This window comes from Carcharhinus amblyrhynchos, chromosome 4 (assembly GCF_965287045.1).
Source record: "Carcharhinus amblyrhynchos chromosome 4, sCarAmb.v2.hapA, whole genome shotgun sequence".
Lineage (NCBI taxonomy): Eukaryota > Metazoa > Chordata > Chondrichthyes > Carcharhiniformes > Carcharhinidae > Carcharhinus > Carcharhinus amblyrhynchos.
This window is the reverse complement of record NC_137327.1, coordinates 80,459,560-80,485,976: the sequence shown is the minus strand read 5'-3', so window position 1 is coordinate 80,485,976 and position 26,417 is coordinate 80,459,560. Positions and strand designations below refer to the sequence as shown.

Below are 26,417 nucleotides of genomic sequence, written 5' to 3'. Positions count from 1 at the left end.
ATCCCTGAAGGCTCAGCCAGTAAAAGCGGTGTGCAGTTACGCCATACAGACCAAAGGTGTCCTATTTAATTCCTTCTATGTGCTGAATTTTTGGGGTAACAACTGAGATGTTGGAATTCTGCGCTCAGAATTCCTAACCTAGGAAGGAGGCCAGAAATTACCAATTGACAGCATGTTAAAAAAAATGCAAAACTGAGCATTCAAATGCTGAAGATTAATATGATCCAAACCACCTGAAGCTGAAACCAACATGCAGAGCTTTCCTTTACCAAAAGAGTTTCTTGACCTGTGCATTCTCACAGCTCTCCTTCTACACAACTCAATGTCCCAGCTATCCCCTATTCATATGTACACTAGACTGATTCCTGGGATGGCAGGATTATTGTACGAGGGGAGATTGAGTCAACTGGATCAATATTCACTTGAATTTAGAAGAATGAGAGGCGTCTCATTGACACAAAGGTTGGTGGATTGGCAGATAGTAATGGGGACCGTTAGAGGATACAGCGAGTTTTAGATCAATTGGAGACTTGGGCGGAGAGGTGACAGATGCAGTTTCATCTGGACAAATGTCAGATAATGCATTTTGGAAGGAATAATACAGATGAGAAATATATAGTAAATGGAGGAACCCTTAAGAGTATTGACAGGCAGGGCAATCGAGTGTACAGGTACAAAGGTCACTGAAAGTGGCAACACAGGTGTAGGCGGTAGTCAAGAAGTCATATGGTATGCTTGCCTTCATTGGCCAGGCATTGAGTTTGAAAATTAACAAGTTATGTTACAGCTTTATAGAACCATTGTTATGCTGCATAGTGTTCAATTCTGGTCACCACACTACCAGAGAGGGTACAGAAAAGATTTACCAGGAAGTTGCCTGATATGGAGGACATCAGCGATGAGGAGAGGTTGGAGAAACTTGTTCTCACTGGAACAAAGGAGGTTGAGGGGCAACCTGACAGAAGTCTACAAGATTATGAGAGGCGTGTATAGAGTGGATAGTCAGAAGTTTTTTCCTAGTGTGGAAGAGTCAATTACCAGAGGGCATAGGTTTAAGGTGTGATGGGCAAGGTTTAAAGGAGATGTACGAGGCAAGTTTTTTTTTAAATACGGAGAGTGTGGGTGCCTGGAACTCACTGCTGGGGCGATGTAGTGAAAGCAGATACAAAAGTTACCTTTAAGGGGTGTCTTGCCAAAGACATTTATAGAATGCGAATAGAGGGATATGGTTCCCAGAAGGGTAGGGGATTTCAGTTCAGTCAGACAGCATGGTCAGTGCGGACTTGGAGATCTTTGAAACTTGTAAAACTCTGGCAGGGCTGGATACACTAGATGCAGGGACGCTGTTTCTACTGTCTGGGGACTCTGGAACAAGGGGCCATTGCCTCAGGATACAGGTTAGGCCACTTAGGACTGAGATGAAGAGAAACATCTTCATTCAGAGGGCGTGAACCTGTGGAATTCTCTATCACAGAAGTCTGTGGAGGCCAAGTCATTGAATATATTTAAGAAGGAAATGGATAGATTTCCAGACTCTAAAAAGGTGTCAAGAAGTATGGCGAGAGCGACGCCATAAAATCCCGTCCATGGTGTTAAGAGGGGATCAGCCATGATCATATTGAATGGTGAAGTGGGTGCCAATGGCCAAATGGCCTACTGCTGCTTATATTTTCTATGGGGTAAATTTTCTGGTCTCATTCACCGTGGCGATCGACACACACGGGACAGAAAATTTGGCCAATCATTTAAAAGGTCCACTGACCTCAGACAGGAATTTCTGATCTTGGAGCAGATGTAACTAGAAAATCCCGCCTGAGGTTTCTTTAATGCCATCACCTATTTCTCTTAACACTAGCAACATAATTAAAGTGTGACAATATAATTTGACAAGATATTTGACAAAAACACAAATCCATATTTTTAAAGCAATCATTCTCGTATCAGCAAATGCCACAAAATTAACCTATCACGTCATACACAGTTTCCAATTTTTTTCACTTATCACCAATGGATTATACAGAAAACACCAAAATAAAAATTATATTAAAATCACATGATCATTTTGAGATTTTCTTCTTAAATGTTCAGGTTATTTCTGAAGTTTGTCCCTTCCTTCTGTATCTTTAAACAGTTCTGTTGGAGTGTCCTCCTCAGTGTTTTCTGGACTTCACATGAATACAATGCTCTTCAGTGTTTCTCTGGAGACTGCACATATGTCATTTGTGTCAGACTCCTGGTTCAGAGCATGTCAGAGTGACTCATATACATTAAAATATTACACAATTTCCTAATCAGTAACATTTCTCGCCATGATGGGTTTACTATTTAATAAGAAGAAATATATTACTTTCTGGAGAGCATGATGTTGGCCAGGACACTGGGAAATCGCTCCTGCTCCTTTTTAACGATAGTCTCACAACACCAGATTAAAGTCTAACAGGTTTATTTGGTAGCACAAGCCACACGATACCAGGGGATTTTAACAATACCAGGGGATTTTTTAAAATCCAACTATGATGACAGATAAGGCATTGGTTTAGTATCTTACATTTGGAAAGTGATACCCTACAGTACAGCATTCTCTTAGTACTGCAGTATAAATTTTTGGTTAGATGCTCAGTTCTTTAGGTTGGACTTGCACTGAGCTATCTTCCGAGCTATCAGTGGAAATGCTACTTCTGATCTGAAGCTGAAAATGAAAAGGGAAAGTTTATTCAGTCAGATGCTTTTTCCACCAATGTTTCACCATTACATTGGAATTTCAATATACAAAGTAAATCAATAGTTTTGCTTGAATGCAAATGGACCAGACATTTGAAATGGGGAGAATGGTTTTCCTGTGTACTTTAGTTAGTAGAAAGTAACTAGTTAGTAGTAAGTCAGTAGTTACTAAGAGGAGAGTGGTTTTGAAAATGATTGGTTCTGCCATGATGGCGTAGATTATTTGCAGGGGTGGGGAAATATTAATGAACAGAAGTTAGGGGTTAGCAGGGTAAATAAGCGGGGTAATGGGGATAGGGCCTGGGAGGGATTGTGATCAATACAGACCTGATGGGTCAAATGGTCTCTTTCTCCACTGTCGTGATTTTATGATTCTATAAGAAGTTGCAACTGATCTCACTTTGTATTTTAAGCTTTTGACAGTGATATTTATGAATTAATGCTGAACTTCCCTTCAAAGTTTTTTTAAACATTTTACAAAACCAGGGTTAATTGTTAACTGAAACAAAAGTGCTGGAGAAACTCAGCAGATCTGACAGCATCTGTGAAGAGAGAATTGAACCAATGTTTCAAGTCTAGATTACCCTTCCTCGGGGCTGGCAGGCCTGCTGAAGGGTCATCCAGACTCAGAGTCATAGAGGTTTACAGCATGGAAATAGGCCCTTTGCCAACTTGTCCATGCTGCCCTTTTTTTAAAAACCCCTAAGCTAATCCCAATTGCCCACATTTGGCCTATATCCCTTTATACCCATTATATTATGTAACTATCTAAATGCTTTTTAAAAGATAAAATTGTACCCGCCTCTACTACCACCTCTGGCAGCTTGTTCCAGATACTCACCATCCTCTGTGTGAAAAAATTGCCCCTCTGGATACTTTTGTATCTCTCCCCTCTCACTTTAAACCTATGCCCTCTAGTTTTAGACTCCCCTACTTTTGGGAAAAGATATTGACTATCTAGCTGATCTGTGCACCTCATTATTTTATAGACCTCTATAAGATCATGTCTCAGTCTCCTGTGCTCCAGAGAAAAAAGTCCCAGTCTATCTAGCCTCTTCTTATAACTCAATCCATCAAGTCCCAGTAGCATCCTAGTAAATCTTTTCACCACTCTTTCTAGTTTAATAATACCCTTACTATAATAGGGTGACCAGAATTGCACACAGAATTCCAAATGTGGCCTTACCAATGTCTTGTACAACTTCAACAAGACGTTCCAACTCCTGTATTCAATGTTCTGACCGATGAAACCAAACAGGCTGAATGCCTTCTTCACCACTCTGTCCACCTGTGACTCCACTTTCAAGGAGCTTTGAACATGTATCCCTAGATACATCGGTAACTCTCCCCAATGCCCTACCATTAACTGAGTAAGTCCTGCCCTGGTTCAGTCTACCAAAATGCATCATCTCGCATTTGTCTAAATTAAACTCCATCTGCCATTCATCAGCCCACTGGCTCAATTGATCAAGATCCCATCGCAATTGGAGATAACTTTCTTCAATGTTCACTATGTCGCCAATCTTAGTGTCATCTGCAAACTTACTAACCATGCCTCCTATATTCTTGTCCAAATCATTAACATAAATGACAAATAATAGTGGACCCAGCACTGATCCCTGAGGCACACTGCTGGTCACAGGCCTCCAGTTTGAAAAACAATTCTCTACAACCACCCTCTGGCTTCTGTCAAGAAGCCAATTTGTTTCTATTTAGATAACATACCCTTGAAACATTGGCTCTATTCTCTCCCTACAGATGCTGTCAGACCTGCTGAGTTTTTCCAGCATTTTCTGTTTTTGTTTCAGATTCCAGCAGCCGTAGTATTTTGTTAATTGATTCAACAGAATCAGAACCCCAAAAAATGATTTTCTAATTCCAATCCATAAACTGCACTTAAAAACCTCAAAATAATGCTCACTTTTTCTGCTTAAATTATTCATGCTTCTGGTGCAAGGTATGGTATTTCATTGATGACATTTGTAAAGTAGTTTGAGAGACCTAGCCCACTCTACTTCCCTAATTTATGCTAGGGTAGAGATTGATAGTCTGACAATACTGTGGCTTTAGGAAATGGATGTGCCATGTTTCTGGTTCAGGAATTTTTTTTTAGTAGTCCGTTCTATTTATCGGTGCTGCTCTGACTATAGCCAGCATCCCCTGTTATTACTGCGGCAGCATAATTGACCTTAATTGCTGAAATATTTGTTTTAGTTTGGACTAATGCAAGGTTGCTATGTTAGTGTTTTTCCCTAGGGTTTTTCAGAGTGGGGTTTGATTAAGGTCTTGACAGGAAAAATATGCAAGTAGGTGGAACTAGACTCACGGAGAGAAACAAACTTAGTTATTGCAGAGAGCTTTCTCCTGTCTTTTTCTCTCACTGATTTTGCGGATTGGGATCTGCCCAGAAGATAGGTCTCTTTGTCTGAAGTTCTGCTACTTGAAGATAGATCCTTCCCTGAAAACTGCTGTATGGCTGTCAGAAGACAGGTGTCAATCTGGATCTCCATCCAGTGGCGTTAAAAGGCTGGAATTCCAGCATCCATGTTGGTTTTGGTACTAACTGGCTCTAAAGAAAAATGTATGTCTATGGGGATATTGCTTAAACTGGAACTATAGAGATAATTAGCTGTTAAGAATTATACCTTATAGTGTTTAATTATTTTTAGTTGGTAAAGGTTATGGTAAAGGTTATATTTGTTATATTTTAACTGTGTGGCTAAATAAAGTTTGTTGTAGTGGAAGCTTCCTAATGGGTCAATTGAAACATATAAGAAGCGAAACATCTTAAGCTCATTTGATGCCAAAATCAAATAAATGTGGGTTCTAGGCTACCTTCATAATATATCTTGGTGTTTTTGATCTGGTCCCTAACAATAGTGACTGGCAGTCCCCCAGGCAGCTGGGACATGACACAAATGAGCTGAATAAATATTTTTTATATATAAATCAATTATGAGAAAAAGCAACATAATAGTTGAAATAATTGGAAAACTGTATATGGATGATATAACTGGTCAATTTTGTAATGTTACTGATATGCAAATGATGGCTTTTGAATATGGATTTTAGGATTTGATCTTTCAGGTTTGTTGTCCATTGAGGCCCATACATACACGCACATACATTTGGGGAGGAGATGGCCTGGTGGTATTATTGATAGACTATTAGTCCAGAAACTCAGCCAATGTTCTGGGGATCTGGGTTCAAATCCCGTCACGGCAGATGGTGAAATTTGAATTCAATAAAAAATATCTGGAATTGGGAATCTACGGATGGCCATAAAACCACTGTTGATTGTCAGAAAAACTCCATTCCGTTCAATAATGTCCTTCATGGAAGGAAATCTCCCATCCTTACCTGGTCTGGCCTACATGTGACTCCAGAGTCACAACAATGTGGTTGACTCTCAACTACTTTGGGGCAACTAGGGATGGATAAAAACTGCTGGCCAACCAGCGATGCCCATGTCCCACAAATGAATTAAAAAAAACACACTTTTCAGCAAATGTCACAGAATGACAATTGGGATAGAAACAAATATGAACTACCCACTCTACGGCAGGAAGCTCAATTGTAGCACCCATTAAGGATTAGTAAGCAAACTTGAAACTTCCCTAGGCTGTGACACACTGAACAATGCAACTATCACTGAGATCATCGGCTGTAATTTGCCAGCCAATCAAAAACTAACAAACAACACTGGCCTGGAATGAATTTACATCAAAAAACACACTGACAATTGTCAAACATACAACTTTAAATCTGAGCAAGGATATTTTAATTTTAATTTCTTAGTCAAAGAGCGCAGTTATACTTTGTCACAAACACCCTGAAGTAAGTGTCATGGCATAAATGTAATTAAATCAATCTTTAAAATCAATTGTGCAGTAATTGAAATTTCTCTGCACACACTTGTAGTATCAGCTAATCTGAATGCATTAATTTTGCTTTCTTCTCTGTTTGGTTTGAAATTAATTGTGTCTCCTTGTGTTTTAGGCATTTTCATAGCATGCATGTTTTCCTTTGATAACCAAGTTTGTGTAAGTGAGACAGCTCACTTTACTTAGTTTATCCACCATTTCAAAGTGAACCATTTTGTCACTTAGATGTCACAGTGGAATGCAGAAGCGTGACTAATCTGGAAATGTACTTCTTTCACAAAGTCATTAGACAAGCACATGCAAATCACATGTACCAGTGCTCCGATTTCTAAGCACTTATGGCAGCACTTGGATTCTGCCAACGCTGCAAAATCAATTCTCACCTTTTATTTTTATTTTGCCAAATGAATTAATTACTGTAGCATAGGGAATGAGGCTTAACTAAAGCAGTGTTAATGTATTCATAGTTAGTCCCGAAAGATACGTTAAAATATTGCACATCGGCTGAAAAAGAAATATAAGGAAAAGCAAAGGAAGGAAGCCTTTTCTCAAAAATTGGAAAGAAGGAATGAGAGAGAGAAGGAAGGAAAAAGGATACGAAAAAGGGGAGCCTTAAAATCTTCTGGATTCTCCATGACAATGAATAAACAAAATTTGGTGCTTCGGTTACTGAGTTCCTCAAAAGGAATATGGTGCCTTTAATGTCTGACTGTGCCTTTTAATGCTATATATTGCTCAAATGGAATAGCTATCTTGTCGAACTTTCAAGCTCATTTCACACAACTAACGCACACTTGATGCACGGAAAATGAAGAGGTAGCAGCCTTCTGGTACAGAGCACATTTCCCTTCAGGAATTAAACTCTACCGTCCCACCCGCCAAGGAATCGGAGCGGGCGAGGGGCAGGCAATGGAAACGTTCATTGTCCTCGGCTGGGATTTTCTGGTCTCGCTCACTGTCTTCACTACTTTCCTCTTGGAAAGAATGGAGGAATGTCTTTTTGAATGCATTGCCTTTGTTTTTGATGCAAGCAGTTCGTGAACTACTAAAAGCCAACTAAACACTGACAAAGACAGCTCATGAATAACACATTTTTCATATGTTAACATTTGCCCTTTAAGAATTGAGCTTTTGGGAGCAGAATAAACATTGCAATAAGATTGCTAATTTAGTTTATTCATAAAGCATGAAGTCCTGCGAATTCAGGAGTGTTCTGCATCTTATTCTGGCTTTCAATTTACGATGCTTTGTAATGATGCACACTACAGACTTCATCAGGTATTTATTAACAGGGAAAAATTGTATAGAGGCCAGCAGCCACCACTCTACACCAACCTCCCAACCCCTGACTTCCCCACACCCAAAATGGCTGTCCCAGCATATACAGGCAAGAAATTTCCAGCTGTGTGCGCCCCTAGACTGGAAATTCCTGCCTGAGTTCAACGGACCTTTGAAGAGTCCGTCCAATTTTCAGCCTCACCCGCTACGATTCCCGCAGGGCGAGACAGGAAAAGTTCAGCCGAAATGTTTCTACATGCCTTCAGAAAGTCTTCTTCCTAAGGCAGGACTCATTGTCCATCCCAATTGGTCCCTCAAGCCAGTTAACCCTGCTCTGCTGCATTGTTTTTAAAAGGGACAACCACCACATGCGTAGAATTATAAATTTGCCAAGGCTTACTTTCCATATTGAATTTAATATTACCATAGAGAGTGAAACCAAGCGAGACAGTTCAATGCATGAGAAATAATAAGAACTGCTTGCTACATAAATTCCTGTCCTTGGCCACAACGTCAGTCTAAAAGGCACAACTCAGAGTAATTAAAGAGTTTTGCATGGAACATCCCACACATCAACAAATGGCTGCTGATGTCATTCATTGCATGTTGCCTGGTAACAAAAAAAACCTTGCAATTACATCGATCCTTATTAGTTTGGAAGCAATATTTCAAAGATCTTCACATACCAAAAATTACTTTGAAGAGCAGCCATTTTGAGTACATCAAGACTCCACAAGCAGCAAGAAGTTTTAAAGGCTTACAAAATCATGCGGGGCATAGATAAGGTCTTTTCCCCAGGGTAGGGGAGTCCAAAACTAGAGGGCATAGGTCTAAGGGGAAAGATTTAAAAGGGACCTGATGGGCAACTTTTTCACACAGAGGGTGGTGCATATATGGAACGAGCTGCCAGGGGAGATGGGAAAGGCGGACACAATTGCAATATTTAAAAGACATTTGGACAGGTACATGGATGGGAAAGTTTTAGAGGAATATGGGCCAAATGGGGCTAATTTAGGAAATCTGGTCAGCAAGGATGAGTTGGGCAGAAGGGCCTATTTCTGTGTTGTATATCTCCATGTCTCAATGAGTGGGATACTGATTGGTTGACTGAAGATACCAGGAGCAGTAATTGCTTTTTTCCGATTATGTCATAGGATTGTTAATGCTCATTCGAACCAATGGAATATGCAGATTGTGCTGTCAGTTAACATTGCACCTAAAGGGCAGCAACTCCAATAATGTAATTGTTCCTCAATATTTCAAAGTAAGCACCAACTTCAAGAATGAACGCAAAGATATGTTCTGCAACACAAACCTATATTTTTCTGACACAAATGTTAGAATGCTACAAACTGATTCAATTTGATGACAGCTTTATTAACAAAATGAGGTGGTCTGCTCAAACTTTGCTCATGGATGGTTTGGACACTGAAGTCTGGTTGCAAAGTTGATCTGATAATTCATATCCTCAAGACCATTGCTCAGCTACTGTCTGATAGAAACTGGCTCCATATACATCCTGAGGTCAGTCAGAGTTCAATTGCTTTTGGTGTCAAACGTTTACAGTTCGCCAGAAGAACTCCAGCTCCAGGTCAGAAAAAAGATGACACTTCTTGACCCTTTTGAGGATCTTGTCTGTCTGGAGTACAATGGACACCTCAGAAAAAATATTGCCCAAAAATCAAACTGCATGTTCCATCATTTGTAACACTCTGGGCACTAACATTCATTTATAACTGTCAAATCCTACTTCCCAATGAACGTTGCAAGGTATTAGAACTTAAATTAATAAGTTGTTCTGATATTTTCAAGTAAAGTTCATGTAAATAACAACAGACCATCTGCAATGTGTTTACAATAAAATAAATTTGGTACTTTTGGACTTTGAGACAGTCAGCATGAAATAACTATTATGTAGAACACGCTCCTCAATGACATTGCTTTGATTCTTTTCAAAATTAATTGTTAATCTAATATTTTTCATTTCCCTCTTCATTTTGTGCAGTGACAGTTGATTACCCTCTGAGTGATGAATATCCTTGCCAGTCTGTAGAACATGTTTTTACCAACTATTGTTAATAGCACTGTGTAGAATTATAATGAAGGCCTTAGGAAGTGCTACCAAAGCAGTACAAGGTATATTTTTCAAATTAAGTAGCTTGTTTTACAGAGAATGATAAAACCGTAATGCATAAAATAAATGAAGTTTCCGGCATTATAAATAATTTAAAGCTTGATTCATGTGAGCGTTGGATGAATTTGATTATACAGATTTAGAAGAAGCAAAAATAAACAAATTCCTTAAATATTAGGTTTGTGGATGGTCTATTAGAGTTAAACAGTCTGATGGACCAAAAGTAGAGCCACTAATGCATGACAAAGAGTTGTATTTTTGGAATGAGTTTAACAAATAAACTAATAGAGAGTAAATTCTTCAGCTGTTACTGCTTACTCACGCTTGATTTTCATCTTCTTTATAACAAATAACAGTAATACAATTTAAATTTGTATGTTTTCGGATGCAGTCACTGGATCCGAGAGACACACCAGACGACTGTATTATTTGTATTCTTACTATTGGATTATTTCTATTGTTGCAAAGTGAAAGACAAACAATTTCAGCCATAATATCATATTCCTTTGCACAACAGAAGATGTCTTTTGAAACGTAACACGCAATTGTTGACATTTACAGAACCTCTTTGACAGAGAGGAGTTTTAAAACCGTTACTTGAATTAGGTTGAGAGGTCCTGTTTAACCAAAAGATAGATATCGGGACAATTTTAACCCAACCCATCGACATAAAGCTTGTAGGATCTGATTAGCCACCCATCTAACTCCCCATTCCTTTTTGACTTCAATGGAAAGTAAAATGAATGGGCAGTTGAAGTGTTTTCCAAAGAGTTGGCAATCACCTGCCAAGCAGTGATTGCACTCTCTGTGAAAGAAGTGCTTTGAACAGCAGCCTCTTACCTGACTATGATTGGAGATCTTCAGTGTAACTGAACAAAGCCCTCTCAGCTTGTCCGTTTCACTAAAGAAGCTCTTTTCACTGTGCCAATGAATCCTGTGCCAGGATCCTTAGTGATCTTGGTGAGGAACAGACACAATGTGGAACCTGTGGGCTGTTGGGAAAGAAGGAATCCAGGGTCAAGAAGGTTTTCGATTGCCTTTTTTAATTGGCTCAATTGCTGATCTACTCAAGCCAAGGAGTTTCCATAAGGGACTCAAAATTTGCCGGTGTAAAAGCTGGAAAAGGGCAGGATGGTGTTGGGTTTGGACCTGATGTCATTTTCACTCCCTCATGCTTCAGAATCTGCCCACTTAGCTGAGAAAATTATGCCTTTATATTCAAAACTTGGATTCGTACATGCCAACCCAGTGCTCTAGCAATCAAACATGTGAGGTGATTCTATAGTAATTACACGTTAGGGTCCATTTTTTAAGAAGGAATTTTGTGTCTTCTGTAATATTTTGCTCTGTGCACAAACTCTTAAAGAAGATAAAGGAAAATATTTTCATTACTATTTGGCAGTTTTAGGAGGAAAGGAATGTTTACTGCCCATATTTAGTTCATTTCTGCCTTTACCTTGGATTATATTCATCATTTATTTACCAAATGGATGAGAAAGTAATTTAAATGGGTAATTGGCCTTTAGGAGTTATCACTGATCTCAGATGATTATCATCCACCCCCCCAGCCTTGGGTGACTGTGTGGAGGTTACACATTCTCTTTGTGTTCGCGGGGTTTCCTCCGGGTTCTCCATTTTCCTCCCACAAACCAATGATGTGCAGGTTAGTGGAATGGCCATGCTAAGTTGCCCCTTGGTGTCCAAATATATGCAGATTAGGGGGACTGATCACAATAAGTGCACAGGGTCATGGGGATGGGGCCTAGGTTCATTGTTCTTTTGGAGAGTCAGGCTGGTTCAATGGGCTAAATGACCTCCTTCTGCACTGTAGGAATTCCATGGATTCTGTTCTATGCAGAGATTGCAACATGAGATGTATTTAAGAAGGAATTAATAGTTGTTTGTAATCACTTTGTTCAGTACTATGTACAATTGAAGGAAATTGTACAGTTTGTTTCACACCAATTTATTCCTGCATTCATCTGAAAAGTTACCACGGACCATCTTAATAGATATTTTAGTTCATTTATTAAACAGTTAATGAAACTATTAAAATAGAAGAAAAATAAATCTCATACGATTGCATTAACAGGTTGGTATGCTAATCCCACCTAATGTGATTTCTCTCTAATTGTGCACTAACTGCAGGAAATGGTAATAATCCAACTGTTAACATATTCAGCTGCTAATGTTACACAGCGTGATTTCAAGCCAAATAATTTTTTAACAAATTTCTTTTTACACGACATTTCAAGCAAGGATTAACTTTTGTCTCAGATTTAGCCTGCCACTGGATTTGAAACATAATTGGTCAAATATTATTCTGACAGAGGCATCAAACAGTATCTGCCATTAGTTGGACTTGCCTTCACACATTTATGGTTCTTTAGCTTTTTGCATGGAAAATTGTTGGATGGGTGAGATGGCAGAATTGCAGCAAGAGAAACTGAACATCTGGAAACATAATGAACAGGATAAGCAACTGCCTATCTCCTTAAGCAGCAAACTGATGCTAGTAAAATTAACAGCCCAAGGACTGAAAAAGAAGTGCACAGTAGAGTGAGTGAATTCAGTACAGAAAGAGTAAGAGGGGGAAAGAAAGAATGGATTAAGGGAAAGAGAAAAGAGAGACATAAAAGGAGAAGTTTAATTTTTTTTAAACTTCAATAATAATTAAGACCTGAAAGAAAGAAAATAGACTTGAAGCAGGATAGGAAGGTCCCCCCAGTATGTTTCCCACGACATTTCCTGGATGGCATTCTCGCTATCCTCCTGCCCAGCCCTGACATATCTGCAATTTTAGGGCAGAGCAGAGGAGAGGAGACCTAACAAACCCTTATCAGCCAACTCTTCACAACTTAGGGTCACTTTCTGAGGCTTGGCGGGAAGAGCTCGGTAAGAACTCTCACAACACCAGGTTAAAGTCCAACAGGTTTATTTGGTAGCACAAGCCACAAGCTTTCAGAGTACTGCCCCTTCATCAGGTGAGTGGAAGCTGTGTTGACAAACAGGGCGTATATAGATACAAACTCAATTTACAAGATAATGTTTGGAATGCGAGTCTTTACAGATAATCAAGTCTTAAAGGTATAGACAATGTGAGTGGAGAGAGGGTTAAGCACAGGTTAAAGAGATGTGTATTGTCTCCAGCCAGGACAGTAAGTGAGATTTTGCAAGCCCAGGCAATTCGAGGGGGTTAAAGATAGTGTGACATGGACCCAAGATCTCAGTTGAGGCCATCCTCACGTGTGCAGAATCAGTTTCTGCTCAGCGACTCTGCATTGTCGTGTGTTGTGAAGACCGCCTTGGACACCGCTTACCCAAAGATCAGAGGTTGAATGCCCATGACTGCTGAAGTGTTCCCCAACAGGGAGAGAACACTCCTGCCTGGTGATTGTCGAGTGGTGTTCATTCATCCATTGTCATAGCGTCTGCATGCTTTCCCCAACGTATCATGCCTCGGGACATCCTTTCCTGCAGCGTATCAGGTAGACAATGTTGGCTGAGTCACAAGAGTATGTACCGTGTACCTGGTGGATAGTGTTCTCACATGAGATGATGGCATCCATGTTGATGATTCGGCACGTCTTGCAGAGGTTGCGATGGCAGGGTTGTGTGTCATGGTCACTGTTCTACTGAAGGCTGGGTAGTTTGCTGCGGACAGTGGTCTGTTTGAGGTTGTGCGGTTGATTGAACTCAAGAAGTGGGGGTGTGGGGATGGCCTTGGCGAGATGTTCATCTTCATCAATGTCATGTTGAAGGCTCTGGTGAAGATGTCATAGCTTCTCCGCTCCGGGGAAGTACTGGACGACGAAGAGCACTTTGTCCGTCATGTCCTGTGTTTGTCTTCTGAGGAGGTCAGTGTGGTTTTTCGCTGTGGCAGATCAGAATTGTCGATTGATGAGTCGAGCGCCATATCCTGTTCAAACGAGGGCATTTTTCAGCGTCTGGAGGTGTCTGTTGCAATGCTCCTCATCTGAGCCGATCCTGTGTATTCGGTGGGCTTGTCAATAGGGGATGGCTTCTTTAACGTGTTTAGGGTGGAAGCTGGAGAAGTGGAGCATTGTGAGTTTATCCATGGGCTTGCAGTACAGCGAAGTGTTGAGGTGGCCATCCTTGATGGAGATATGTGTTTCCAAAAATGCAACCGATTCCGGAGAGTAGTCCATGATGGGTCTGATGGTGGGATGGAACTTGTTGATTTCATCATATAGTTGTTTCAGTGATTGTTCACCGTGAGTCCAAAAGGAAGAAAACTTCATTGATGTATCTAGTGTATAACATCAGTTGAAGATCCTGTGCAGTAAAGGGGTCTTGTTCGAACCTGTGCATGAAGATATTGGCATATTGAGACGTGAACTTGGTCCCCATGGCTGTTCCGTGTGTGTGGAAGAAGAACTGGTTGTTGAAGGTGAAGACGTAGTGGTCCAGGATGAAGTGGATGAGTTGTAAAATTGCATCTGAAGATTGGCAGTTGTTAGCATTGAGTACTGAGGCAGTTGCAGCAATGCTATTGCTGCGAGGAACAATGGATTTTCCAGGTAATCCGATTGGTGTAGAGTACACAAGGCATGCCAGATCATTGACACAGATATCATCATCTCACGTGAGAATACCATCCACCAGGTACACGGTACATACTCTTGTAACTCGGTCAATGCTGTCTACCTGATACGCTGCAGGAAAGAATGTCCCAAGGCATGCTACATTGGGGAGACCATGCAGACTCTACGACAATGGATGAATGAACACCACTCAACAATCACCAAGCAGGAGTTCTCTTCCAGTTGGGGAACACTTCAACAGTCATGGGCATCCAGCCTTTGATCTTCAGTTAAGTGTTCTCCAAGGTGGCCTTCATGACACATGGCTACGCAGAATCGCTGAGCAGAAACTGATAGCCAAATTCCACACACAAGGACGGCCTCAATCAGGATCTTGGGTTCATGTCACACTATCAGTAACTCCCATGACTTGCTTGGGCTTGCAATATCTCACTAACTGGCTGGAGACAATACATATCTCTTTAACCTGTGCTTAACCCTCCTTCACTCACATTCTCATTACCTTTAAGACTTGATTACCTGTAAAGACTTGCATTCCAATCTTTATCTTATAAATTGAGTTTGTGTCTATATATGCCCTGTTTGTGAACATAGCTCCCACTCATCTGATGAAGGGGCAGTGCTCCAAAAGCTTGTGGCTTGTGCTACCAAATAAACCTGTTGGACTTTAACCTAGTGTTGTGAGACTTCTTACTGTGCTTAACCCGATCCAATGCCGGCATCTCCGCATCATGGGAAGAGTTCAGAGCAAGGGAGGAAGCCAGGTAGGTAACCGCTTTCTGTCCTCAGGGGTCCCTTTCAAAATTGTGAGCCCCCCAAAGTCTGGCCCCAAAAAGGTTCTCTCCCCCCCTCTGGTCTCTCCATCAAGGTCCTCTCCTCCTCTCCTCTCTTCTCCATGGATTCTGGGAATCCGAAGATTGTTTATAATCTCAGTGCTAGCCACTGCTTCTGTTGCGAGGAACAATGGATTTTCCAGCAATCAGATTGGTTGGCAGGGCTAAACATGGCGCAGAAGTCTCATCTTCACCTAGTTAACTCGCTGAGTGGTGATGTAAGTGGCAGGATGCGCTCCCCGTTGACTTGTTGCCTGGTGGAGCAGGAAAAACCACAATGGGAAAACACTTGCCCTTGGATTTAAGTCATGTTTTCCACAACCAGTGAACATCCCAAAGCACTTTCAAGCCAATGTAATCGCTGCAGTAATGTAGGAAACATGGCAGCCAATTTACACGTAGAAAGTTCCCTGAACGGCAATGTGATAACGGCCTCATAATCTGTTTAGGTGATGTTGTTTGAGGGATAAATATTAACCAGGGATGACTCCTTGCTCTTGTTCAAAATACAACCGTGGAATCTGTTTCATTCACCTGACAGTTTAACATCTCATCCTATCTCCAAAACTGCAGAACTTCCTCAGTGCAGATCTTTGTGTTCAAGTCCTGGAAAAGGACTTGAACTTTCAACCTTGTCATTCAATGGGGAGAGTGTGACTAAGTGAGTCACAACTAATATGCAGGTGTGGAGTTACATTCCTTGCAATAGTTATATTATTTTGCAATAATTAATACCTATCACATTATTAAAAGGGTTCTTAGATTGGAATGGGCAAGATTTTTATGGCAAGTTTAGTTCATATCTCTCCTGCAAATACGGTAACCTTGCACCATTCCACATTTTTCAATGGTAAGCCAGGTAACGAGGTGCCAATGGCATTGCAGCATGATTTGATCAACAAACTTTGGCAATTTGAAGGTAAGTATAATTCTCCTCTTTGCCTGGAGTTGCTGTACCATTTGCAGGTTAATAACGGTGAACCATATTACTATCACCATTAGCTGGACGGGAACATTTGGACCGCAGTGTTAAAAATCAGCTGTGTTCACAAAAATCATATCTGAGCTTAATGTGATATAATAGTTGCAAAGAATTGTTTGAGGCAATATGCCTAAGGGGAAGAGGGAAGCCACTCAATTTAAATACAAACATTTTTTTCAGATTTTCTCATTTGTAGAGATAGTCACGCTCCTTTAACCTATGAATTTGTTATTTGAATCGAGATTATTTAAATGAAAGTATTTTAAAATGTGACATCAATAAAACTTACTTTGTAAAGCATCCTCGAAAATCTAGATTTTACAACTTGAATCTTAATTAAATTCCAGACGAACAAAATACAAGTTACTGTACAGTTTAGGGATGTACTACATCTCTACATTAAATTCTGTCTCACAAGAGGAAATTATATACTTTCATGTTAAACTGCCATAGACAATCAAAGATGACAATCAACTGCAGTGCAGAAGGAATACAATTTTATTGGTATCATCCTTCAAACAAGATATTAAACACGTTGTCAAAAGTATTTCATTGTCTGCAAAGCACTTTGAGATGTTTCTAATAGATATGATATATATTAATGCAAGTCCTTATTAATCTTTTTATAAAGATATTCAACACACTGCTGTGATGTGCTTGGAAATTACTTCCAGGGTATAACAGGATGTCTCTTGTGCCTATGCGTCTAATTCCAATCATGCATTTAATATGTGCTTTAAGTTAATTTTAGTTGAGAGACAGTTTAAAGTTAAAGTTATTTATTATGTCACAAGTTGGCTTACATTAGCTCTGCAATGAAGTTACTGTGAAAACCCCTAGCTGCCCACTCTGGCACCTGTTTGGGTATGCTGAGGGAGAATTTAGCATGGCCAATACATCTAACCAGCACATCTTTTGGACTGTGAGAGGAAACTGGAACACACAGAGGAAACCCACACAGACACGGAGAGAATGTGCAGACTTTGCACAGTCACCCAAGGCTGGAATTGAACCGCGGTCCCTGGCGCTGTGATGCAGCAGTGCTAACCACTGTGCCAGATGTTTTGACATCAGAGAAGAAAAGGAACTAAGTACTACTCCAAACTTTAACAGTAAGCGTAACTCAAAATATCAATATAAACTAAAAACATCTAGTAATGACAAATGCATTTTTTCCCAATACAGAATTATTTCTGAATTAGATTCTATCTTTATTAGTATCTTTGATGATTCAATTGATGACAGGCCAAGGAACAGCATTGTACATGGTGTGTAATTAATCTTCGATTCAGGACATATTTTCAAGTTTGGAAAAATAACAGAATGGATTTTTACATTTTTGAAATGACACTAATTTCAATGAAGGCAATCTATGAATGCAAGTGTGATTTCCACTGAGCTCAGCTTTAAAAGCAATCAGAAGTTTGACTCGCAGAATTCATTCAGAATATTTGGAAAAAATCCCAACAAAACACTTCTCAGTTCATTGAGTGATAAATTACTGCACAAGAACAGACTGTTTACAGACACATTGTTGGATGCACTGATGTTTTCTACTTGCCCACAGGCTGATGACATCTATTGCTTGCTGAAGGTACAATACAATATTATAAAGTTATTGAAGCAAAACTTCACCATTAAAGTTTCAGCTGTCGGCCATATAAATCATTCTAGGATGGGTATTTTTATCTGCTCAACTGATGCTAGCCACTCATTCTGGTGTTCAGTTCTTCAGGTAATGGTGGCCTTTCTTGGGTACCTAGCCCAAGTGCTCATTGCTTCTACAGTGAGCTTAGATGGTGAATGTTGTGAGGATGTTTGACCATTGGAAGTGTGAATGGCATTGCGGCCAAACCTGATCCTAGTCTACATTGATCCATCTTTTTAAGATGACTTTCTACAATTATTCACTCAATAACAAGGAATCCAGGTTAAATTTAATATACCTCTTTCCTCCCCTGGGCACACCAAAACCATTTGTAGTGCCTCACTGCTTTTCCTGCTAGTATTAGCTAACTGACTATCGACCTAGATCAGGCTTCATTTTTCTCATCCATATTACTTACTAGTCCAGTCAGACATTACCCTTACCCACTGAGTTAATGGGAAACTCCACCATGTTCTCTTTGCATGAGCATCTGCTATGCTCTATAAACCACGCTTGTAATTAAATTTGCCTTTTTGTGAAAAATATTTGTTTAAAATAATTTACTGAAAAAATGCCTTATAAATTGAAAAACAGAAGGCAATTGTGTTTTTTTTAGTATCCTGATTTTCAAAAGGAACGCGAGTCGGATAAAGCACTTAAAAAGATGGATAAACATCTAATAAGATCTGAATTTTTGAGGTTAGATTTTTGTTTTTAAGTTCATTCAAGATGAGAAGTGATCATTCCTATGTGTACTATTGATAACAGAGCTAAATCTGTGACAAAAGGTAAAACTTGTGAATGATAAAATGTGATTAATTGCTTTCAAGCTGTTGAGGGGATATGCACCTGTTCAAGGTTGGCCAGCCAGCCAACCAGATGATGAATGGATAGAGAATATCAGAAGATAAATTCATCCAATTTCAAAGGGGACAGAGAGGCAGAAGGAGGAGCAAGACTGCAAACTTACAAATCCCACAGCAAAGGCTAAGCAATCAGGCTGAAATAATACAAGTGGAACTCATAATCTACACAGAGCAGCTGATTCCTTGGTTGTTTACTCACACACCCACTCTGTGAATTGGAATTGTTACAACACATGGTGCTTTTATGATTATAATTACTTGAAAACATTGAATTGACATGATTAGGATAGATTTATGTACCATGTGGAAACATTGCTCGGCTTGAGAAGAGTACGTCCCTCTGCTCTGACTACCAGAAAACGTGACAGTGTTATATTCAGATTGAAAAAGAGTTCAGTAAGTGAATGCATGAATTCCAGCAGAGGTTGCTATTAAGTTAATATTCCTCACGTTTGTCAGATAGACAAGGATGTGAAAAGCATTAATTCCCTAACACAGACTTTGTTTATACAGTGACTCAAGAAGCAAAATTGCTGCCTTTGGAGGTTAAATCCATCAAGCACCATCGCTACCAACCTCTGTTGAAATTCACTTAATTAACCCTTTTACTTTGAAGATGATCTGTAATGTCAGGGCCTCTATGGCTTTAAGTTGAAAAAAATTGTGACCCTTGCCTTATCGCTGTATTTGATTCTTACTTTATTCTTACACGTTGCCATTGTGCTACAGGCTTGAACAGCACTGAGTTACTATTGTGTTATTTTAATCTCAGCAAATTTTCCTGACCAATGTTATACCAGTTCGACAAATCAGTCGAGTAGTTCATACTTTGCTTTTATTGCAATTCAACATCAGATCGTACTGACGATTGAAGTGCTTCCTGAACTTCACTTAAATTGTTATCTATACCTCTGGACAATCAGAAGAAAATCAGAGCTATTATTTGTGTAATGCATTTATGTGTGAACACTGCTGTTACTGTACCTTTTTTTTTGATAATCACTAAGAGCTTGATAAACTGCCAATTGTTTCTTAGCTTTCACTAGGTCTAATTTTCAAGAATATGCTATATTAAGTATTAACAGAAAAAAAAAACAAACACTAAAATATCTTTTTATAGTGAACTTAAGAATACTAATAGTCAATACAATACACTTAGAGAGTTAACTAGGTGAAGATGAGACTTCTGCGCCACGTTTAGTCCTGCCAACCAATCTGATTGCTGGAAAATCCATTGTTCCTCGCAACAGAAGCAGTGGCTAGCACTGAGATTATAAACAATATTACAATTAATATAATAATGGAAGGTCAGCCAGACTCCAAACATTGGCTCTCTCTACACAGATGCTGTCAAATCTGCTGAGAGTTTCCAGCACTTCCTGTATTTGTTTCAGATTCCAGCATCTGCAGTATTTTGCCTTTATTTATTTGAGAATAGTAATGTCAGCTCTGAATATTTACAAGCGGGGAAATAATGCAATACATTAACAACCCGTTTACTATCTGATTTGTAAAATTAATAGATTAATTTTAATTATATTTAAGACAACATAAGTCAAAAATGATGGTTTAATATTAATGATTAAAGTTATTAATTTAATTATCTCACATACTCTGACATGCAAATCACTTGAATTTATAATCAAATTACAATAGTAAACTGAAGAGATAATAATGCTTTTCAGCATATGTTATTAGTTTGTGGCTTCATGCAAAAAAAATCAAAGAAATTACAAAACGTCCCCAAAACATCCATAAAAATAAACTCGAGTCTGATTTATTCAGACATTGGCAACAGAAGGGCCTCAGTAAAATGGCAATAATGGCAGACACTGTCAACACCAGGCAAATGTTAAGAGGGAAATGTATTCAGAAAGGCCAAGTGCAAAGTGTTTAAGCACAGTATGCTGCAATTTCTTGAAAGAGAGTGAACTGTGTCAAAATCAGTCTCATTTTTAGCCAAAATGAATGAACCTCACTCCAGAGTGGGCGTTGATAGGTCTGCAATCATTTTAGGGTTGGCCTTAATATGCCTATAGTGCAAAGAGAGGAGCTCAGTCTTCTTTGCTATCACTCCCCAATCAGCCTCATCGTGTTGATGGTGTCCTGTAGCTGTCACACAATCAATATCTGTGTTTTGTCCACTTCATGCTGAAGGGAAAATGTAATGATTGTCAAAACGTGATCTACTGAGGAAAAGATTACAAGTCCTTGCTTATGCGACCATGATTGTCAAATACATGTTTTCATGGCTGTTAATATCTGGAACTAGATTTTTAATCCTTTAGTTTTCTCTGATTGGATGTACTCGAATAGTAAATAGATACTGAATGAATCTAATTAATGCTAAAAGTAGGAAATTGCCAACTAGCCATTAATTACTTGATCCATTACGTGTCGTAGGTTTCAAATTTTGAATTAAGTACTGAATTATATCTCTGGCACCATTATAAGTCCTTGTAGTCTAAAACTGGTAGTCATTTATAAAATTTGATAAGAGTTAAAAAGGGATGTAGGAAATTAATCAGTGTGAACTCAGCATCTTTTAATTTGATTTATTTTGATAAATCACATGTATTAGCATACAGTGAAATGTATTGTTTCTGGCATGCTATACAAAGCATACCATTCATAGAGGACAGAGTGCGGAATGTAGGGTCATAATCATAGCTAAATGTAGTGTTACAGTCATAGTCATATCTTAACAGATGCTGCCCATTTTGTCAGGGTCTCACTGGAATCCCAACTGCAAGTAGGGGAGGGATTATAAACCTCCCTCTATATAAATACATTCTGTTGAAAGTAGATGGTGTGTGGAAAAGAATCTCAGTCAGAGATGCAGCGGCAGAATGTTTACCCACTGAGCACCGGAGAATAGGGAGGCGATTGCTCAGCCCAGGAACCAGGTTTCACACCATTAGTTAAGTGACAGAATGAGAAATGAGCAACTTTGTTGCTAAAGCAGAGACAAAGAGGCAAAAATGAAGCAGCTTCCGATTGCAAGAATGTCCATGCTCGGCCTCAGTGAGGGAGAGGCACCTCGTTTATCCCGCGGTAGAACGGTCTCTGCATGTTACGATATGGACACCTGCATTTGCAAATCTCCCCCCTCCTCCACGGACATTATGCTGCCCAGAAACTGACGTGCGCGTAGAGTGGAAATGAGCATTGCCACGGGAGACACCAATGCTCAGGCTGGCGGGTGCCTGCCAGGAGAAGCCCTTGCGGATTGCTGGTGTTCTGGGTCATCTGGTTCCTCTGTTCGTTTCTATGTCAAGGTGATTTCATTTGCACGAGATGCCAGTAGTGAAATCCACCAACTGCACACTGCAAATCACCAGAGTGCCCTAGGAAGGGGTTGCAGCGTGTCCCAAATCCCAGGGCCCCATTTGCAGTCTCAACAAATACAATCGCCCCTTTTAGAGTGCAAGAATAAATATTTCCCCAATAGATCGCCCCAATCATATTATACACCCAATTGTTAAATAATTGCAATTTGACACGCTTAACCCCTTCCATTCGAGAAAGACATTTTGACAATGTTCTCCTGCATTCATGTAGGGAGATTTCTGCATTCATGGAAGCATATATTTGACACAATTTCCCTGTAACCTCGTTTTAGCAATTCTGAAAAACATATTTTTGAATGGTAGGAATAAGAAGCAGATTCTGGCTTTCTGCAAGTTGATTTATTTACAGACTACAGCAGTCTCTGCGGTGATCTGTTGCCTTATAGTTTTCTTTTGCAGATGCCCAGATAGTGTCTCTATCTCTCTCTCGTCAATATTTGCAAGGTTTTATCGACCGTGCAACGAAGAGAGAGGGAGAGAAAAACGCCCCACCGCTTTTCATTCCATCTTGATCATCATTCTTCTAATATTTTGCAATGATTCAGTTCCGTATTAGGTGAGCTCACTGCTTGACACTGACATCTATTCAGTAGTACATGGTTTTTCTCCTGGGGGGTGCTTACTTGGACATCCCATAAGAGTGGGGTGGACACTTGTACAGAAAGCAAAATGCCGCAGATGCTGGAAATCTGCAATGAAAAGGCTCGGCAGCCGCTGTGTCAAGGGGGAGAAGGAGGGGGACCTTGGTGCTCGAAGACATTTGGGAACAGAACTGGACAGTGACGACTTCAGTGCCACCTCATCTTATCCCGAAAAGATCAACGGCGGGATTCTGCCTCGGTCTCCAGCCACTGAGATGACTTGAGGTTTGCATGGCGTCCGCTTCACACATTTATCTTAAATAGGACGAGCCGCACTTGACGCCTCGCAATGCTGTGGCACTTGCTGAACGTTCAGCGATGTTGCGAACTTCAGATTTGGCGCATGAAACAGCAACTTCGCATCAGAACCCTACTGCCGATTCCTCGCAGGGTCTAATCATCCAGGCACTGACTGGCTGGCTGAAATGTTCCCCCGCAGTGTGTGTGTGTGAGTGAGTGTGTGCACTGTGTATCTCCCTCCGTGAACCCTTCATTACTGAATACAAATGTGACTTTCTAAAGTCAGATACACATACATTCAGCCCCCGTGGTCCCTGAAAGAAAATCGCCTGACATTCTTTCATAGACAAGGCAAAGAGAAGAAGGGGAAAGAGGGAGGGGGATGGGGAAAGAGGGAGGGGGATGGGGAGGAGGGAGGGAGGGATGAAAAGAAATGAGGAAAGTGGATAGAGAACGGAGAGGAAAGATTTCGCGTGTAAGGGGAAAAAAAACTTTGAGATTGGCATTGCTGGAAAACGTGATCCCGGAGTGTTTGCTGTTCACTGTCAGAGGCGTCAGTGTGGCGCTGAAATGCAGGGAGATGGATCCAATTAAAGCAGGAAAAGGTCACTTAAGGATTTCCCCATATCCCGAAGCAATCTCTGGAAATAAATGTTCTAAAAAAGAAAGCAGCATCTGGAACTGGTGGGACACTTACTTACAAGAGCAGGAGGGAAATGAATGGAACTCGAATAACCCGGTGGATGGTTAGATTGAGAGATTAATTAGGATTTGTACTGAAAGCCTCTCTCTCCATCCTGTAGCGGGGAGGGTCAACACGACGGGAATGGCAAGAGATGTAACTGACAGGAACGCTGCCACATCAAATGTTATTCCCGCTGACCAAGAGGTTGGTGTTTTTTTAAACCACACACACACAGGTTACATCTCCAAAGCATTTGAGGGAAAGGTGCGAAGCGATTGGCAGCGCTTATTTCCAAAATACAGCGCAACAAAGTGCTTCGAGATCTGCTTACTAATGAGCCAGGACCTTGCAACAACTGCAGAGTCTGGTGAAAATAAAAGGGGACGTGGCGGAGAGAATCTGCAAACGTAGCCCAGTCATTTTTCATCGCAAATGTCTTCAGTGGAGCCAGCAGCGTCCGGTATGGACCCAAACTACACACACACAAATAACTCCGTGAAATGTTAACTAAGACACCCCGACACCCGGCCAAATATCACAAACTATAGATTTCTGCAGAATACAAAAGTTCCAGCAATAGACAGAAACACCTACAAAAAAAAGGCTTTAGACCCACTGCACCTGTCATGCACACATGGGCAGATCTGGGCCCCTTTAATATTTCTCTACTATCGAGCTGAGTAGGTCTCTGATGTTTGTATGTTACAAGATGCCAGAAACTGTGTGTGAAGTAAATATCTGGCGAAAATTAGTGATGTAGTTTTTAATTGGTCCCCTTCTTCCACAGTACCAGCAGGCTGGCTTCATTAACTTCTCTAAAGGTTTGTTTTTTTTTGTTTAATTTCAGCGCTTTTAGTCCAAATAAACAGAGGAGAGCTGTTTGGAAAAAAACAAACTGTACTTACAAGCATTGGTCACTGAGAAACTGTTGGAAGACTCCAGGTTATCGACATGTGGGGTGAGTGCAAAAGGAGCTTCTGAGATGTTAGGATTTGTATTGTGAAGGTAAATTCCGAATCGGAAGGCGCTATTTTCCTGATCTGTACTTCTTGCGAAGAGTCCCCCTGTACAGGATTGAAAAGAGAGAGAGAGAGACATCACATCGACTGGTGCCGCATAGTCCTCCCGTCCCTCACTCGCTGCCCCACAGAACAAGCAGCGGCACAGAGAGAGGCTACCCCAGATCAGAATGTTTTAGCCAACATCTCAGTGTGATTAAATGCAACCCCGACAGAAAGCAGTTTAACTTTCTTTCGGGATTAAGGCAAATCCCCTTTAAACAGTATCAATTACAGATGACTTGCTTTATTTTTGATACATTTCAATTTGAAAATTCAGCTGATCTTGCGGTGTGAACTTCTACATACCAATTATGTACCAGAACACAGGGGTGGCTTACCTATTTGGACATTGCTGGGAAAAGCACCCAAGGCTACACCAAAAAGCACGTTGAATATTAGGAAGACAGGCTGCAGAAAGATTTGTCCCATTTTCTGTCTGATTTCAAATCCTCCAAGCCGACTTGGCAAAAGGCAAGTGCACCGCTCTGGATATAAATCCCACTCTTCCCCCCTCTTTCCTTCGCCCTCTCTCTCTCTCTCTTCAAAAACGTTTCAGTTACGAGCAGAGCGAGGATAAAATATTCTGCCAGAGGAAAATAGGACTATTTCACAGTGGCAAAGATGGTGGTGAAAGTGAGGCGGGGATGTGAACATGCGCCTCCAATTGGAGCGGCGGGGGAATATTGATCAAACTTGATCTGACGTTGAATTAAGCAGCATCCCTTAACCATCGCTGGAACTGCAGAGCGGGCTGCACAACACAAGCACTGGGCTGGGCGTTTGTCAACAGCACGGTGAGCTGAATAGAAAACATAACTCTCACGTGGACGCCAAACCTTTAAAGAGACACCACTGCGTGCCTCCCATTGCCCCAGAAGCAGATATTTCAAAGGGACCAGAGACGGTGCAGAATTGAATCGAATTCCTGCCAGCTTTGCAACTCACAGAGACTACCCTGTATCGACTTTTGTTCTCAAGTTTTGAATTTGATTTGATTTATGATTGTCGCATATATTGTCACTGTTGGTGCAGAGTTTGCACGTTTTCCCCGTATCTGCATGGGTTTCCTCCGGTTGCTCCAGTTTCCTCTCACAGTTCAAAGATGTGCCGGTTTGGTTGGTTTGGCATGCTAAATTGCCCCTTAGTGTCCTGGGATGCGTAGGTTAGAGGGATTAGCGGGGCAAATATGTGGGGTTACAGGGATGGAGCCTGGGGTGGATTGTTGTTCTTGCAGACTCCATGAGTCCAATGACCTCCTTCTGCACATCTAGAGATTCTTGGATCCAATGATTAGCATACAGTGAAAAGCATTGTTTCTTGCATGCTATGTAGACAAAGCACACTCTTCATAGGGAAGGAAACGAGAGGGTGAAGAATGTCGTGTTACATTCTCGGCTAGGGTGTGTAGAAAAAGGTCAACTAAAAAGGTCAGTCCAAAGATGTGAGGGTTAGGTTGATTGGCCACGCTAAGAAATTGCCCCTTAGTGCCCAGGGTAGTGGAGGTTAGAGGGATTAGTGGGTATAATATG

General features: G+C 40.6%; 1 protein-coding gene across 6 annotated transcripts in view; it reads right to left on the bottom strand.

Annotated features, from left to right (window-relative positions):
• The window catches only part of gria3b (glutamate receptor, ionotropic, AMPA 3b), a 374,879-nt gene extending 349,369 nt beyond the window's left edge, over positions 1 to 25,510 (bottom strand). For all 6 annotated transcript variants that reach the window (XR_013886514.1, XM_080187405.1, XM_080187406.1 and 3 more), the window contains exons 1-2: positions 25,227 to 25,510; positions 24,733 to 24,891 (exon numbers count right to left, since the gene is read on the bottom strand). Coding sequence is in view for 5 of the 6 variants with exons in the window: in XM_080187405.1 (XP_080043531.1) it covers positions 24,733 to 24,891; positions 25,227 to 25,317 (250 nt within the window). In the remaining variant the exon portion in view is untranslated. The remainder of the gene's footprint in view (positions 1 to 24,732; positions 24,892 to 25,226) is intronic.
• Between the last annotated feature and the right edge of the window lie 907 nt (positions 25,511 to 26,417).